Source organism: Betta splendens, chromosome 2 (assembly GCF_900634795.4).
Source record: "Betta splendens chromosome 2, fBetSpl5.4, whole genome shotgun sequence".
Classification (NCBI taxonomy): domain Eukaryota; kingdom Metazoa; phylum Chordata; class Actinopteri; order Anabantiformes; family Osphronemidae; genus Betta; species Betta splendens.
In genome coordinates this window covers 1,093,381-1,110,168 of record NC_040882.2, presented here as the reverse complement: position 1 = coordinate 1,110,168, position 16,788 = coordinate 1,093,381, and the positions used below count along the sequence as shown (strand labels likewise).

The following is a 16,788-nucleotide window of genomic DNA, read 5'->3' as shown; positions in this document are numbered from 1 at the left end:
GTTTAATAAACAGAAACACAGTCATACACAAACACAGACCTTCTGTCTCAGTAACAAGTCATTTGATGTCTGGTTCACTCCTCAAAATAATCAGAGGTTCAACAGTAAGGTTAGTTCAACCAAACTATAAGAACTACAGTTTTACCTTTACTTATAGGTAAAACAGTTGTGTACTGTAATGCCAGTGCATCTGAACAACTGCTGCCCTGCAACCACAGAGGTCAGAAGGCGTTTGATTTAAAATCATGATTCCACACAGCAGGTGTAGAAGAACTATAAAAAAACAAGTTGCAGTTGCAAATTTTTAGTTAGAACAAAACTGTCTCTGTAAAGTTGTTAGTGATATACAAAATAATACTGTTTCCCGTGTTATTAGGACATAGTTTTTGGGTTTTATTGTCTCTATTGCCTATTGGAAGTGTGCTGCTGCAAGGAAAGGTATATTTTGTTAAACCATGCAAAGTACAAAATACAAAGTAAACATCTGTACCACCAAACACTGGTAGGGAGTAGGGAGTAAGGCTAAACATGTTCTCACACAAACACTCGTTTAAAAAGTCGTTACTGCATGGATGGCGTGGGTGTGGATCTACAGCTAAGCCCAGATCATGTGGGATTTTGTCCAACTGGAACTGGGTGGTCAGCTTCCCACTGAGGTCACCTGCTCCTGGTTAATCTCCCAGTGGTGCAGCTGCTGCAGCTGTTACACAGATCAGGTGGGTCAGTACAAAATTCAATGTTAAAAATGATGAATAGCATCAAATTTTATAGCCATGCATCAGCTTGTAAATTAGTTTCAAACTTAAAATCTAACCCTAAAGGCAGTTTACTCTTCATTTAAGGTTCATTCACATCTGGAAACTGTCTAACCTCAGCTCACCCACTTAGCATAATTTTCAGCTGGTAGCAGTTAAAGCTCCTATGAACCTGAACAGTGTGTGTGCCAAAGACTTCAAAACCAGTGACATTGTGGTTACAAGAACATAACAATTACAAATTATTCACTTAATTCTTATCAGAGGAGCAATCACACTGTCAGACTCTGAAACAGAAATTATTTAGTCTCAGACAAAAGTATATAAAATGTATATCTTCTTTTAAATTTGTTGCTGCATGTAGTTAAAATAATGGCCAGTGGCAAAACGTTGCTAGTTTCTAATTTTTAATGAAATTGAACAAGTACATAGTACTTTTAGGTTCAAGTAAACTCGCTGAGACTTTTTTCTATTATTTCCAGTGAGTTTTTGTATGCTTGGCTGCTCTGCAGAGAACAGATGGAAGCTGGAATAATGCCTCATTGTGGGAACTTCGCCTTTCCAAACCTTGACGTTAATCTGAGCTGCTAATGGCTTCTTGCCCCATTTTTGACTTTTCTATGAATTAATTTCTGTATACCAATGCAATCAGGACTCATTATGTGCAAAACCAACATACAGATATGCTTCTTAGCCCCAAAGGAACAAGTAACAATGACCTCATGTATTTAGTTACAGGGAATTACTGAAGTACTATGGTTGTATTTTCCAACATGCAACTCTAGAGAAAAGTAAAGCCTGTGAAGAAAAATGATTCCACGACCAGAGATAGGCACAGACAGATGGCAGGAAGCAACTCCATGTCAGATGCCCGTGGGAAAGTCCACCATAAGGGACCTTAGGATGAAGATACATGCAGTCCTAAAAGTCTGAACTGGGACTGTGCCAAAATAAAAACATTAAAACAGGCTGAAATGTCACTGCGGAATTAATGGAGTTCTCCAGAGACATTAGTATCTCACTGATTTTCCAAGGCTTTATAAAGCCAAAATACAAAATAATAATAATAATAATAATAATAATAAAAGTAATCTACACTGTCTTTTCACAGTCACAATTACAGTAAATAAAAGTATTGTATACACAATAAGTATAGTTTGCTGGGTTTCTTTTCACAGCAAGCTGCAACAAGTACAGTTTTACTGACTGTTAAATGTTAATAGTTTTAAGATGTAAAGCTAAATTTATTGTATGTCCTGTTTTTTCAACCTGTGTTTTTCTGTTGTGAAAAAAACTAAATTCCAGTCAACAGGAAAAGATGCTTGCTTAATTTTAAAGACTAATTACGGACCTGTAATTGGAAGTTAGCACAAAATGCATTCTTTTATGTTTAAAATAAACATTCATCATAAGAAGCTTATCTCTGCTTCATCCCATTTCTGACTGTGCTCATCTTCTAAATGGTCAAGCAGACACTTATTTCCACCCATCAAGTGTTGGGCAATTGGCCGTGCTCCGACCGCTGGCAAAGACCTCTATCCACCCAGTCTCTGAGTCACAAGGCTCCTTTATAACAAACCATTTCTCCAACCCAAGCACAACTCTCACAGTCTTCAAAGAAGACTGATTTTCCACCCACTGAAGCTATCACAAATGCCATTCGCAGCTCCCCTTCCCCATTACAGATGTGCCAATTGTTTCCCTCTATACACAGTTTGCCTCACAAGAATCTACACAGCTGATCAGAAATTGTGAGATATGCTGACAAAGGTGATAACCCACGACAGAAATGCAGAGTGTAGGATGTAGGATGACAGAAACAGATTGTCTCACAATACCACAAAACATACTTTCATTGTTTCTCTCCTGTATCTACTGACTACTTATATCTTCTTACAGATGTATTAGCTAGCTGTACAGTACTTTAATTTCCTGTTTAATGAATACATCTATATACTGTATGTGTGCAAAGCACATTTCTTCTGTACAAAACAAATACACAACCACATGTTGTGGTTTTCAAACAAGAATTCTACTACTGTAGCACTTTTTTGCTCTTAAACCTGCAATGCTTACATTAAATGTGCAAACAACTGATAGACATAGTTGAACTCCAAACTAGAAAATAAATTAAGCTATTAAAGGATTAGGCCAGAGAGAAATTTTGTATACTGGTGTACATTAATCACATTTACTTACCGCTTTGATGAAATATAAAAAGTAATTTGTTGGTAGACTTTGAACCTGTTGATGAATTAATATTGTGGGTTTAAAGAACATGTTATGTTGCTGATGTTGACCAACAAGAAACAAGCTTGACATGACTGTGGCATCCAGCCTGTGACAGTAACATTCATACGTCATGCTGAACATGCAAAGTGGGGCTAATATAAACTAGAATCATCCAGTTTTGCATGTTTTACTGGAAACTGCTGGCATTTACAGCCTGTGCAATTATCTTATTAAAAGCCAGGGCTGCCACATTAGCAGCGCTCGGGAGCTAGCTAGTGCCTTACTCAAGGAGGGCGCCAGCAACCAAGCCATGTTTATTTTAACCCATCCCCTGGGGAAACTAGTGTGAAGTATCTTGCTCATGGACACATCGTGTAGCCAGAGGCAGGGATTGAACCTGGGACCCCTTGTTTCCCTGGCCACATGTAAGTTTAAGTTTAAATATACTTCTTGTGAACAATGCCCCTTTCCAATTACTAAATGTCTTGCACACAGAATGCCCAGGCTTCTACACTGTTTCAGGCAGGAGGTCACACCCCTGCAGCACATAGCAGAGGAGTTGAGCCAGCAGGAGATAAAGGAACTGCTCTACACTACGTCCAGCCCCTGAGAACAACGCCCACTTTTAAAGGACAGTCGTCACGTCCTCCACACAAGTGTGGTTGAAAGGTTGGGCAGCAGAAGAATTCTGACCACCTTTCGGGGAAATTTGATTAATCAACAAAAACATCACAGGGAGACACAGTGAGTTAGGACTATTAATGCAAATATCAGTGGTTATAGAATCCAAACCTTTCCCAAGCTTACCCTTGGTTTTACAAACATTATCAGTTATATTACTTGTTATATTCCACCACACAAGATGGTGGATCTAGCTGGGAATTGTCTATTTGACCCAAGGAGAACCAGAGAATATGGCTGACATGATTCTTTAATACAAAATCTAACACAACCAAACCCAAACACTCAACCTACATTAACCAGAACACACCTACTGCACAGCAAAAACAGAAAACCTAAGACCCGGAGTACAAAATATCTATGAATCAGGCCAGGGTAAGTTAAACACACATCTTAAAACCAACAGTGTCATGTCTTGGCCTGATCTTTCATCCTCGACTTGACTGGACTTTTGCATACATGAATCAACTAAACATGACGTTACAAAACCTAAACACTCAGGTAACCAAAGCTCACTCTTTCAACAAAACTAGAAAAACGACAACCAAGGGGAAAAAATATTCAGAAGGCAGAATAAAGTTCTTTAAACACATAACTTAATGTAACTATTTTGCTACAGAAACACATGGCTGCATTAACATATAGCTTACACAGGTGTGGCATGAAGATGCTGGTCTGGTGACATCGATGGACTAGCAAAGGCTGAGTAGATGAGGTGGAATATTAAACCAGAGGTAGAGGAAAGGTAAAAGGAACAGATGAAAAGTCAGGTGAGTCAGGTCCTTAAACATAACATTCCTCATTTGTTCTCAAGACTGGTTCTAAATTCCAAGATCAGATCTAGACACAAACCAGTCCTTAACCCCAACCTGAGACCCATTTGCCCCCGACCTACCTCTGAACCCGTCTGTACCTGTTGTGCTTGCAATCTCCACCTTCTCTATTAGACCTGGATTAGTAGTCATTGTGGACGTGGACACACTCCATATAGTGCAAAGTTCAGCTTCTTCTGTAGCAATGTTAATATTTTCTTTCCGAAACCCAAAAACACTGTCTACCTCCTCTACTTCATTGTTTCTTGTGGCTCCAGTCATAGTACCAGCTGTTACTGATGCCGTTTTCGCTTTCTCTGTTGGCATCTCTTTTGGCATGTTCTCAGTTTTGGCAGTCTGTAATTTTATTCCATTTGCTTTTGTACCTTCTGGCATCAACTCCATATGTGTGGGTGTTATTGATGTTGGACTTCTCTTGCTTGTATTTGCTAATGATGTCTTGCTGGGCCTTGTACTGTTTACCACTGTCCTTTTTGGTGTTGTCTCTGTTGGTCTTATCATGTTTAGTGTTGTCTCTTCTGGTGTCACCTCTGTTATCTTTGTTGGACTATCAGATGGTCTTGTCTCATTTGCCATTTTTCCGTGTAATATGATCTGTGTTAACGCAAATGCTGGTTTTGTCGTAGTTGCAGTTATCCCTTCTGACATTGTCTGGTTTAGCGTACTTTCAGATGGTATAAATGTTGTTGGCAGTGTCTCCGCTGGCACTGGTGTCATTGCTATCGATGTTGTCTCCTTATCAGTTGTCATTGTAGGTGCCATCTTCATTGTTCTTGTGTCTCTAGTGCTTGTCTCTGTTGGCATTGTCTTGTTTACCATTGTCCCTTCTGGTGTTATCTTGACCAGTGTCGTCTCTGTTGGTTTTGTCTTGTTGAGTGTTGTCACTTCTGGACTATCAGATGGCCTTGACTCATTTGCCATCGTTCCATGTGGTAAGACCTGTGTTGGCGTCAATGCTAGGTTTGTCCCAATTGCTGTTGTCTTCTCTGACATTGTAGTTTCTGGTGGTATAAATGTTGCTGGCAGTGTCTCCGCTGGCATTGATGTCATTGCTATCAATGTTGTCTCCTTAGCAGTTGTCATTGTTGGTGCCATCTTCGTTGTTCTTGTGTCTCTAGTGCTTGTCTCTGTTGGTATTGTCTTGTTTACCATTTTCCCTTCTGGTGTTATCTTGACCAGTGTCGTCTCTGTTGGTTTTGTCTTGTTGAGTGTTGTCACTTCTGGACTATCAGATGGTCTCGACTCATTTGCCATTGTTCCATGTGGTATGACCTGTGTTGGCGTCAATGCTAGGTTTGTCCCAATTGCTGTTGTCTTCTCTGACATTGTAGTTTCTGGTGGTATAAATGTTGCTGGCAGTGTCTCCGCTGGTATTGATGTCATTGCTATCGATGTTGTCTCCATAGCAGTTGTCATTGTTGGTGCCATGTCTGTTGCTCTTGTGCTGGTCTCTGTTGGTGTTGCCTCTGTGGGTGTTTCTGTGGTTTGCCGAGCATTTGAAACCCACCAAACCAGGAGAAACAATAACATCTGAATTCTCAACATGTTACTAGATCCTGCAACACGTCAAATGTCCCAACATGTAGCTGTAAATTCACAGCTACAACCCACAGTGTCACCTGGTGTCCGGATGGTAAACACTTAAATCCAAGCTGCTTAAGGGGCACTGAGCATCCACTGAATGAAAGCAAAATCTCTACTCACACTCACAGGCTCTCTCCCCTCTCTAGAGGTTGTAGTGCAGGGCTGCTGTAGACTCTCAGAAAAAAGCACTTACATGGACAAGAAGAGACCTAAAGTGGAGGCAGGCTTGTTATAATGATGATGGAAGAGACTGCTTACTCAGAGATTCCCCAACATACACACAAACTCCTCCTCTGCCAGCTGATGAAAGGTGTTGCCTCTGCCCAGGAACTTGTCTGCAGCCCAGAGAAAAGGCATAAAAAGACTGCATTCACCACAAAAACACACCTCAGAAAAATAAAGAAAAATATGCAGTTCTTTAATGACACCATAAATAAATGTTTTTGTTTTGTGTCAAATTTGTTTAGTGTCTAATTTCTAAATGTAAGTAAATGTAGTAAAAGTATTAATTTTAATTTTAATGACACAGTACCTGATAATTTGTATACAAAATTAGCCAGTCAGCTGTCAACCTCAATCTTCTCAGTACTACTCAATCTCCAGCTATCTACGGCGGAGAGGCGGGGTATACCCTGGACAGGACGCCAGTCCATCACAGGACAACACACACAGAGACAGACAGACAACCATTCACACACACACACACACACACACACACTCACATCTATGGGCAATCTAGGCAACCTAATGCATGTTTTTGGACCATGGGAAGAAGCTGGACAACCCAGAGAGAACCCACGGTCACCCCCGGTCCACCCCGGGACCTTCTTACCTTCTTGCTGCGAGACAAAGTTTTCATGGAAACTTTCCAAATGTACAATTATTCTATATTTAAATATATTTAAATATACCAAACATATGAAAAATCACTAATGAAAATGATTGAGATTAGTAGTTGATGTTTCATATCTAGGAGAATAACAAAACATTTGGAACTATGAAAGAAAATCATGAAACTTTTTTCTTACTTTCCTTTGGTCACACAATTCTAGAATGTCAAAATCCTAACAACAATGAAAAGTGATGAAAACGTAACTTTATTTGAAACAGAGGTGTAAAGAGCTATGCATAATATGGAGAAAGAGCAGAGCAGTTGTGAGCGGTAAAAAAAAGACAGCAAGGTCGAATCTGATATGATCGTCATCTTAATCTGCTCCCTGTGGGACCGACCCAGTTGCCTCATTGAAGAAAATGCTCGAAAAACACAGCACTTTCCAGGTTCTCACAAACGAAGAACCACCCACATGGTCATAAGTGCCCCCATCATGCAGCTGTTCCACATTCCAGGCCTCCAACCTCCCACACCCACGCAATATGGTATTCGAAATCGCATTGATATTTTGTGCATTCATTCAAACTGCTGAACCAATGCATCAGAGTTCTTCAGCTGAGAGAGTGAAAAGAGGAGAATTGACAAGATACTATGAAAGGCTTATCATTTTAGGGGTTAATAAGAAAACATCAGTGCTAAGGTTCAAAGCTTGTCAACACTTTGGAGTCTTGCCACAATACATATTTTAATGCAGTGTTTTTTAAATTATCAATGACAGATCAGCACCAGCATTATCGCTCTACATTGCTTGGGTGGTATACAGTTACTTGAGCTGCACATTTATATAGATAAAAAGGTCATACAGATACTAGACGAGTAAAATGTAAAAATATAATCCTAAAACACACAGTGTGTTCATGTTCACTAAACAAATCATTACATCACCAGTCACCCTGAAGACCTCACCATTTTATGCTTTATGCTATTGTGGTTCAATCAGTTACGGGCACTTTTTTTTCAGGGGCTTTACAGTATATGTACTATAGCAGCACATTAAATCTACAATGGGGAGATGACTTTTTAAAGACAATATATCTTACATATAACCAATTCATTTTCTCACAACCTGCATTTGTCTCTTACTTTGAGCTGCTGAAGCATCACAAAGATTTAAGCAATCAGTGTCAATGTTATAGCTGAAACATAATCAAGTTTATTTAGGCCAAAAGACAGATCCAGTTGTTTTCTTAAATTCTCCCTCCTAATTTAGTGCAGCTGCAACTGGTACATCTCGTTTGTTATTTTACCTCTTTCGTCTTATCAACGACGTTCGAGGTGGCGGACCCACATGAGAGTAGAGTACTACAAGTTTTAATGTTGCTTAGGCAAATCCAGTTCAGTCAAGATCATACACTCATGGTGACAGTACAGACAGGGCGCAGGCAGGCTCAGGTCAAAAACAGGCAAGATCATTTAACTGGCAGACACAGCTATGACACAGACTAGGAGCAGGCAAAAACTCAGGAACGAAGGTCAGAACACCGGGTCAAGATCAGGATACAAGCAAGGTAAGGTAACACTGGATAGAGGGGTAAACAAGCAACGATCTGGCAACTGGCTCTGGTGAGAACTGGAGCTTATATGCTGGCGAGTGATTACTAATTACAGAGAGGTGTGCATGATGAGAACTGGGAATGACATGAAACAGCTGAGGAATGAACAGAACAGGAAGTCTTTACAAAACAAAACAGGGAACTGCTCAAACTGTGACAGTACCCCTACCCCTAGGACATCTACCACGGCACCCAAAGAGCGTGAGAAAACCCCAACCAGGGCGGGCAAAGGGTGGTCCAGGACGCACGAAGTCCAACGTGAGTCCATGGCCAAAAGGGAGCACAGAGTCCTGAGCCTAGTCCAACCAAGGAGGGCCCCACAGGGCCCCAAGGCGAGAAATTCCCGACCCAGCAGACGCTGGGCAGGAATGGCACACAGATTGTCCAAGGGCGAACAGCGCGATCCGGGAGGATGGCGCCGAGGGCGAGGCCACCAGGCAGGAAGACGAGACGGGAGCCGGCGGGAAGCTGGAACCAGAGACCAGGGCAGGCGTGGGACCAGACCCAGAGACAAAGGCAGACGAGAAGCTGAAGCCAGGACCAGAGACAAAGGCAGACGGGACGCCTCCGCCTTGGAGCCAACGCTGGGCAGGAACAACCTCCACTTCGAGGTCGACAGCAACTGAGGCAGGAACGGCCTCCCCTTGGAGGCCGACAGGGACAAGGGCTGGGACGGCCTCTTCAGGGACCACAGGGGACAGATTGATCTCTCCAGGTCCAGTGGTGGGCAACGAGCCCGCCTTCTCAGGACGACCAGGAGGCGGCCGCTGAGCTCGACGGGGCAGGAGCCGGGCCCAATTGGGCTGGACTTGACCAGCATGTTGTGCAACTGGGCTGGGGCGAGGCTGGAGCGTGAGCGTGACGTGGCTGAGCTGGAGCGTGACGTGGCTGAGCTGGAGCGTGAGCGTGACGTGGCTGAGCTGGAGCTTGAACTGGGCAAGATGTCTGCGCTGAGATCAAGGCAGGGACTGATGCAGGCTGAGACGCAGGGACTGATGCAGGCTCTGACTACAGCTCCGAGAGTTCCAGGGCCTCGCACAGTCCAGGTTCTCTAATGATGAGAGCTGCAGCTTCCCAGAAAAGGTGCTCCCTGGTGCTTTGGTCGGATGTTGCATCGGCAGTGTTCAGAAAATGTGCGAAGAGGAACACGACTGGAGGAGTACAGAGGAGACGGATCCGCTGGTGGACGCTGTCTGGAATGCCTGCGATAAATGTGAGAGGGTCGTCTGGAGCACCGGAGGGGTCCTCTGCCAGAGAAGAGGGCAGCTCAGTCACAGCGGACGAGGTCTCTGGGCCCTGGACCCCGAATCCGGGCCCTCGCCGACGTCGTCCGGAGCGTCAACGACTGGCTGTTGGCCAGAGTCTCTGTGACTGGAGCGGGCTGAGTTTCCGTGACTGGGTCCGACTGGGGAACTAAGACGCCGACGTAGGCTTGGGCTTGGACCGACGAGGCGGCGACAGGAACGTGAGCTTGAGTCGACGGAGCGATGATGGGAGCAGTTGCGGAGGCGTGGGCGGGCGATGCACGCAGGGCGCGTGCCAAATCCCTCCGCATAGACTGGAGCCTCTCGAAGAGCAATGCACTCCGGGGTAATCACGCCACCAGAATTCGTCCTCCAGGATCTCAATAGCCAGCTTTATAGTGCGGAGCTGGGCCTTCAGACTGGGCGCTTCCGCATAATCCTTAGCCAGCTCCCCGGATCACCAGTGGAGATCCTCCGGCAAACTCAGAGAGGAAAACTCCATCACACCTGCGCGTGGTTAGTGCACGTGAGACAAAAACATAAAAACAGTTACCGACCTTAACGGAGTCTGGCCAGATTGTTCTGTCAACGGCGTTCAAGGTGGCGGACCCACATTCACAGCAACTGGCTTGGGTGAGAATTGGAGCTTATATGCTGGTGAGTGATTACTAATTACAGACAGGTGTGCGTTTTGAGAACCGGGGATGACATGAAACAGCTGAGGAATGAACAGAACAGGAAGTCTTTACAAAATAAAACAGGAAACTGCTCAAACTGTGACACATCTCTCTCAATAACACACTCTTTAAAACAATATTTACAGTCATCAGCTACCTAGCCTGGTCACCAGTATGTGTATTATAACAGAAAACAAATACTACTGTAAATCTTTTCTTTATATTAATTCGAGTATTTGCTGCTTTTGCCACATTTGCTGTTTTAAGAATTATAAACTCAGACCTCGGCCTAAATGCCATTCTTTGTCTCTGGTAGAACCTGGACCACCTTTTAATGGGATGCTTAGTAACACAGACATACAGAGACATTTTGGTCCATGTACAATATGAATTTATTATAGCACAACTGAATAAAAATTGACAAGAAACTGTATGTATTTACAAACATTTTTGAAACCCAAGTGCTATGTGACTTTGATCCAGTGGATGGCAGCAGCACAGAGACTAGTTCTAGTTTTCTTTAGCAAAAGGACAGTTAAAAACTATTAACTGGTTTATATCAGTTATCAGTGAAACTGAAGGCAATCACTCTTTTAACACTGTCATGTTTATTGCTCTCCAGTACAATTTTTTTGTAGGTCTGTGGATTCATTAATAGCATTTTTATCCCCTTTGTTGCCTCTTCTTTACCCCTCTGTACTGTGGTCACACAATGTACACAGTACATTGTACACTATAGTACATTGTACGGTATATGAATAATATCTGGTGGATGTGCAGAAACAATATTTTTACCCTGTGTAGGTAGATTAACATTAAATGTTATATTACTGTATATATAAACTGTTTGTTATTTCAGTTCAAATTGCAAAGCAAATTAAGGCAGTCAATCACGCACCCCTCACACATGTTTTTTTCATTCTTTTATGCTTCTAGTAATGAAATAACTCAAATTCCAGTATGCCAAGAAGTAAAACAGGTCCCTGGGGGCAACTTGGCAGAAGCTGGACAGAAGTTAACACCCATGACACTTTTTCCCCTCACACCCTGCATTATGTTGAAGTGTTTTTTTTTTTTCAGACAAAACCAGGGCATTTTCAGACAGGCAAGTAAGTCCTTTATCGACACTGAATGCATAACTTTTTATGCAACACAGTGAGAAAACAAGGCAAAACAGTCAACTTTTGTGTGCAGAATCTTCATTGCTGAATGAGTTTGTTGTGGCAGGACAAAGGCATATGGTGGGCTTTATGCATGTAGGAGCAAAAGTAGAAAAAAAGGTTGAAGAAGAACCGATGTGTGACATGTGACTGACAGGAGAAAATGAAAAGCAATTATGCAGCATTTAAATGTAATTTCAGTTATGTGTAGACAAAATTAAAACTCTACCACATTGCCTTATGTCTCAGGTACAATTTTAGTAACATGAAGGTAAAAAGACATGACATTGCCTTAAATTGCAAAGACCTGGAGGCGTCAGCACTGCAGCAAGACTTAAATTCTAGCCTCATAGAAGTTTAAATTGAGGGCATGTGTTGATGTGTTGTGAAAGCCAGTTGGTAGTTGTGTAGCAGAGTGTGATTCTGTCCAAGCATTGACTCCAGAAGTTAGTGAGTCAAAAGATGGAATCCAAACAGTAAGGTTGTAGATTAATACGTATTGAAGGCTTTAACTGTTTGTACTGTAAATTCAATGTGGCTCTAAAGCAGTGGTGTCAAATTTGGGCCACTCTCCTGCTGGTTTATCAAATCTTCTGCCCTAGCTGCCACTGAATATGTTGATCAGGTGTGTTCAATAAATCAACGGCTGGATAAGGTGGATAATAACTGATACACAAAATTGAAGTAATCAGAGCAGCAGAGGTGGGAAATCAGCAAGACACTTCCCTCAAGGACCGCAATTTCACGCCCCTGCTCTAAAGGTACTGTAGAAGCCCCAGAAAAAATTTAGGAGAGATTCTTTCACAGCCTGTTGGTCAGTGAAGGTTGGTGGTAAAGGATGGTTTGGCAGCTTAATGCTTACAAGTTTTCACTGACCTCCAACAGGAAACAAATAAATAAATTAAAAAAACAAACATAATAACTATTAATCAGCCTAAGGTACAGTATATCAAGTTCCCATACAGTGCAGTTGATCAGGCAAACATTAATCAATAAATTAATTGGCACCGACAGTAGGTTTACCTAATGTCCATCCATTGTGGCAATGAAGGTCATCTCCATTACCTATGAACTAATAGTGCTAACAGTCGTCTAAAGAAGTGGTGTCAAAAAGCTGTGGCCTGTAGCAGGAGTTAAGGATGGAAAGAGAAAGAGAAAGGAAGAGCCATAAGCAACGGGAGGAACCAGATGGAGGTTTAAGAACATCACCTGTCCAGGCAGCTGGGGTGGATAGTCATGCAGGGGACAAATTGGAGGAGTCTTCAACCATGGTTAAAACACTCATTCACTCCCAAACATTCAGAGATCAGCAGATGGAGAATAATGTGGCTCGTCAGCAACTAAGGTGGAAGAACCTGTAGCACCAATTTCAACAGATTCAAGCTCATGTTAATGAGATGAGACAGGAAAGAGAGGACCAGAGGAAGTCTCAAGATGGCTGCACTGGAAGAGAATGTTGGCTCACAGGAAGACGACACACCGGGGGAAGTGACAAGCCAAAGAGACAATTATTCCAGAGCTCAGAGGGAACCCTCATTACATTAGAGAGAACCTGAATTACTCCTCATTATGCCAAATGATACTATTGAACATTTTTTAACTACATTTGAAAGATTGGCTCAAGTTTGCGATCACCTGAAAGATGAGTGGGCTCTTCGCCTAAATACTCTTTGACAGGTAACCATCCATTACATTTTTCTAACAGCCAGAAGAGAGTCCAGTCATACTAACTTTGGCCGAGACAACACTGTTGCCCAGGGAAGTCCACTGGGGGTGAGCGTGGCTCTGGTCTGAGCAGAGACTTTTTCAGCAGCAGGCAATTTACTAGGGGTAATAACAACAAGAAGCAAGCTTTTAAAAATACTAGTTTTAGATCCCCAAGACCCGAAAGTAGATGTTACTTGTGTAATGGGCCAGCTCATACTGTACATAGTATACATGTCCTCTGTCAAACCAGACAAAACAATCTCTGTTTTGTTCAGTTCCCAGGTCAACAATAGCATGTGAGTGTCTAGACTGACAATGTTAAACATGGCTCTTCAGGTTATTCGGAGGAAGCTATGTATGTAATGTATGTATGTAAAGAGAAAATGTGGAGGCGTAAGCATTGCCACAAGATTTCAGACACAAGGTGATGGAAAAAAAAAGACTTGCATAAATTTTCTACTAAACATTTGGATGTGTTCAGAAAACTGTCAGTAGAAAGAAATCTGGATGTACTGTATCATCTACTAAGCACGGATCTACATGTTTCCTTTGTACATCCCAATCAACGTAGAATTGAATGCAGATGATTGAGTAGCAGAGTCCTCCACTGACACGCCTCCATATAAATATGTTAATTATTAACATATGATTTGCTTTGGGGCCTCCCTTCTCGGCTGGAGTATGGCTTCAAAAGGAAGGAATAGAAACCTCACAGAGTGTGAGTTGGAGATGCTACTACGTGAGATTGCAGCTTGGAAGAGTATTATTTTGAGCACATTGTCCTCTGGTGTCAGGGCAACACTGAGACCTTGTGTGTGCAGCTGTGAATAATGCAGGGTCTCAGACATAAAGGTGGATGTGAAACAAAGGGTAGCCATCCACTAGAGTCACCACAACTGGGGGGGTCATCGAGGTCACCTCCACTATGGACATCAAACAATCTGTTCCCTGGGCAGGACAGTGGGAAAAAACACTGGATTGCCCAGGATCAATGACCTTTTGGAGAGAGTGGCCAGAGCAAAAGTGTGCTGTTGCCAAGAGGTAAGTAGAGTACTTGGGCTACAAGACAGGTTTTGGCAAGATCAAATCTTAATTGGGGAAAGTTGAGGTAAAAAGCTTTTTGGGTTTGGTACTGTAGGGTAGTATAGGAAGTTTATTCCTCACTTTCCGATCTTTCCCCGTGGTGTTAACCAACCTCACCAGAGGCTCAGGACCCAGCAGAATAAAATGGACAGAGTAATGTGACAAAGCATTCAAGGAGCTGAAAGACTCCATATGCACTAACTGTTGTACACAGCTCTTATTTTGAGAAACCTTTTATTCTGTAAACATGCACATCTGGAGTTGGCCTGGAGGTTAGTGTTGTAACAGGAATTGGATGGAGAAATGAGACAAGTGGACTTCTGAACCGCAAACCGCTCTCCAGTGGTACATCACACAAGAATTGCAGGATGGTACCTGGCTCTGCAGCCTTACAACTTTACTGATCAGTACAGAGTTTGGGTCTTCCCTGTGCAGCCAGTGGATGATTCTGTACAGGGTAGGATAAAAAGGACAGTCTCCTCGTGGCCAAGCATTTGATTTATTATTATGTTACTAACTGGGTGAAAATAAAACACCTCCTTCTCCTCATCTCTACCTCAAGCCTGTCTCTAGCTGCCATCTTAGCACACCTCCTTTGATAAAATAGTTGCTGCTGGTACATCCAGTGCCAGAAGCTCCTCCAGTGCGTGGTGCCCGTTCAACTGGTCGTGTCCTAACACACGCTGTGCTGGACACAGGAGATTGTAAATGGGATTCACAGCATGCATGAGACAAGCTTCCATAATTTAGGGGTGTTTTTAATCAAATGGGACAGCAGACAGCTATAATGCATTAGATGGTCTATCGCGCTCTAAATGTGTCAAAATTCAAAATGAGAGTTAATTCAAACTGTCAGTCCTCCATCGAGGCTAGACCCCAGGTGCACCCCTCTGTCGTTTTTAATTGAGGGGGCGGAACCAGAAACTGTTTTAACTCGTGGCTGGTTGACTCCTCCCCTCTGTCAATCACATCAGCAACTCTGCTGACTGGTTCATTTAGCTGCTGTGGAATTCATGTAGTGTTGGACATTACAGTGTTAAAAAACAGGTCAAAGAAAAACGTGAAGTCTCCAAAAATGAATAGAATAATTGTTTAATTCAAATAACTAAGCCTTTATGTTATTTCTTTAGGTTATGTGCACATAACTTTTTTAAAGTTGTTTTGATATCGATGATATTTTGGGTGAAAATATAATACTTTTATGAAACCTTTAATTAATGAAACTGGGTATTGAATTGACACTTGTAGTAAACATTCTATGACATTCAGGTTGATATCAGAGTATCTTCTAGTGGCACTAGTGACACACATAAACCACAGGGATGCAACACTACTCCAAAAATACACAATACAACCAAACTTAAATGCAAAACAACCGCAAAGAGATACAAAACGTAACGACAAAGAAACAAAAGAATCAGAGATGCATAGCAACGCCAAAGAGATGTATGACCTAGATATTCAGTATCGTGCCATAAAACAGAAAATCTTAAAACAATGAAATGTTTTAAAGTTATGCCTGGCATGCTAAATCATAACACATATTGAAGCCTGTGACAAAGCAGATGAGAACATCCCACTTAACTTAGCATTCCCTAGCTCGATAATTTCCCTATCATATTTGTTGTTGTTTGTTTAGGCAGATTGCTGTTTAAATTTGTAACTCTGCAAGCATTAACTTTCCTGGGGATGTTAAGCAGTATGCGGCTTGTTTGTTTTATCTTTTGGATATAAAAGCCTGTCCACAGAGGGTTAATCTTTGAATGGGGTAGAGCTAAATTGCTGAGGTAAGCAGTAGCTTAAGTATGTATGAGTATGTTGAGCTATTATGAATTGAGATTGTGGTTTTTCTTAATTACCCAAGTTAAACCCAAGTTTGGTTGTTTTGTATACAGTATTTTGGGACATGTATATTTTGTATGTATTGGAAGTTTGCCAGTTATGTAACTCAATGCGCAACCTATTACTAAATACAATTATCCAGTATAGATATACCGTATGGAAAAGTGGTATATACTTATCGTGCTGGTAGCAAATACACTTTACCACAGTGAAGGCTCCAAACTGGAGCTGACTATAATGCTAGTGGGCTAAAGAAATGAAAACATCAGCCAGCAAATTCCCCATTAAATGCAGATATGAACTTCATGCTTAGACAGGCACAGGAACCATCTGTGCATCCAGGAGACAAACTATAAAATTTGAACAGCAGCTCTCTGGTCTAATATTCTAATCTGATGCTCTGTATTCTCCATAAAGATGTGCAGAACACAGGTTACTTTAGCTGCATTACATTATTTGCTTTGATACAGGATCATATATTATCAAAACTGAGCTGTTGGACCACCCAGTCCGCAGCATGCAACTGTAAATACAGAAACAGTAAA

At 42.1% G+C, this 16,788-nt stretch overlaps 1 protein-coding gene across 6 annotated transcripts in view; it reads right to left on the bottom strand.

Moving 5' to 3' along the window:
* LOC114850138 (collagen alpha-1(XVIII) chain-like) overlaps positions 1-16,788 on the bottom strand; it is a 34,610-nt gene that overhangs the window by 16,101 nt on the left and 1,721 nt on the right. For 4 of the 6 annotated variants that reach the window (XM_029142129.3, XM_029142148.3, XM_055506759.1 and 1 more), the window contains exon 1: positions 4,564-6,196. The exons of 1 other annotated variant lie outside the window; for it this stretch is intronic. In XM_029142129.3, the coding sequence (XP_028997962.1) occupies positions 4,564-6,046 (1,483 nt within the window). In that variant the 5' untranslated portion in view covers positions 6,047-6,196. Of the gene's footprint in view, positions 1-4,563; positions 6,197-16,788 lie in introns of those variants that run through there. One more of the 6 variants, XM_055506758.1, reaches the window with a different exon arrangement.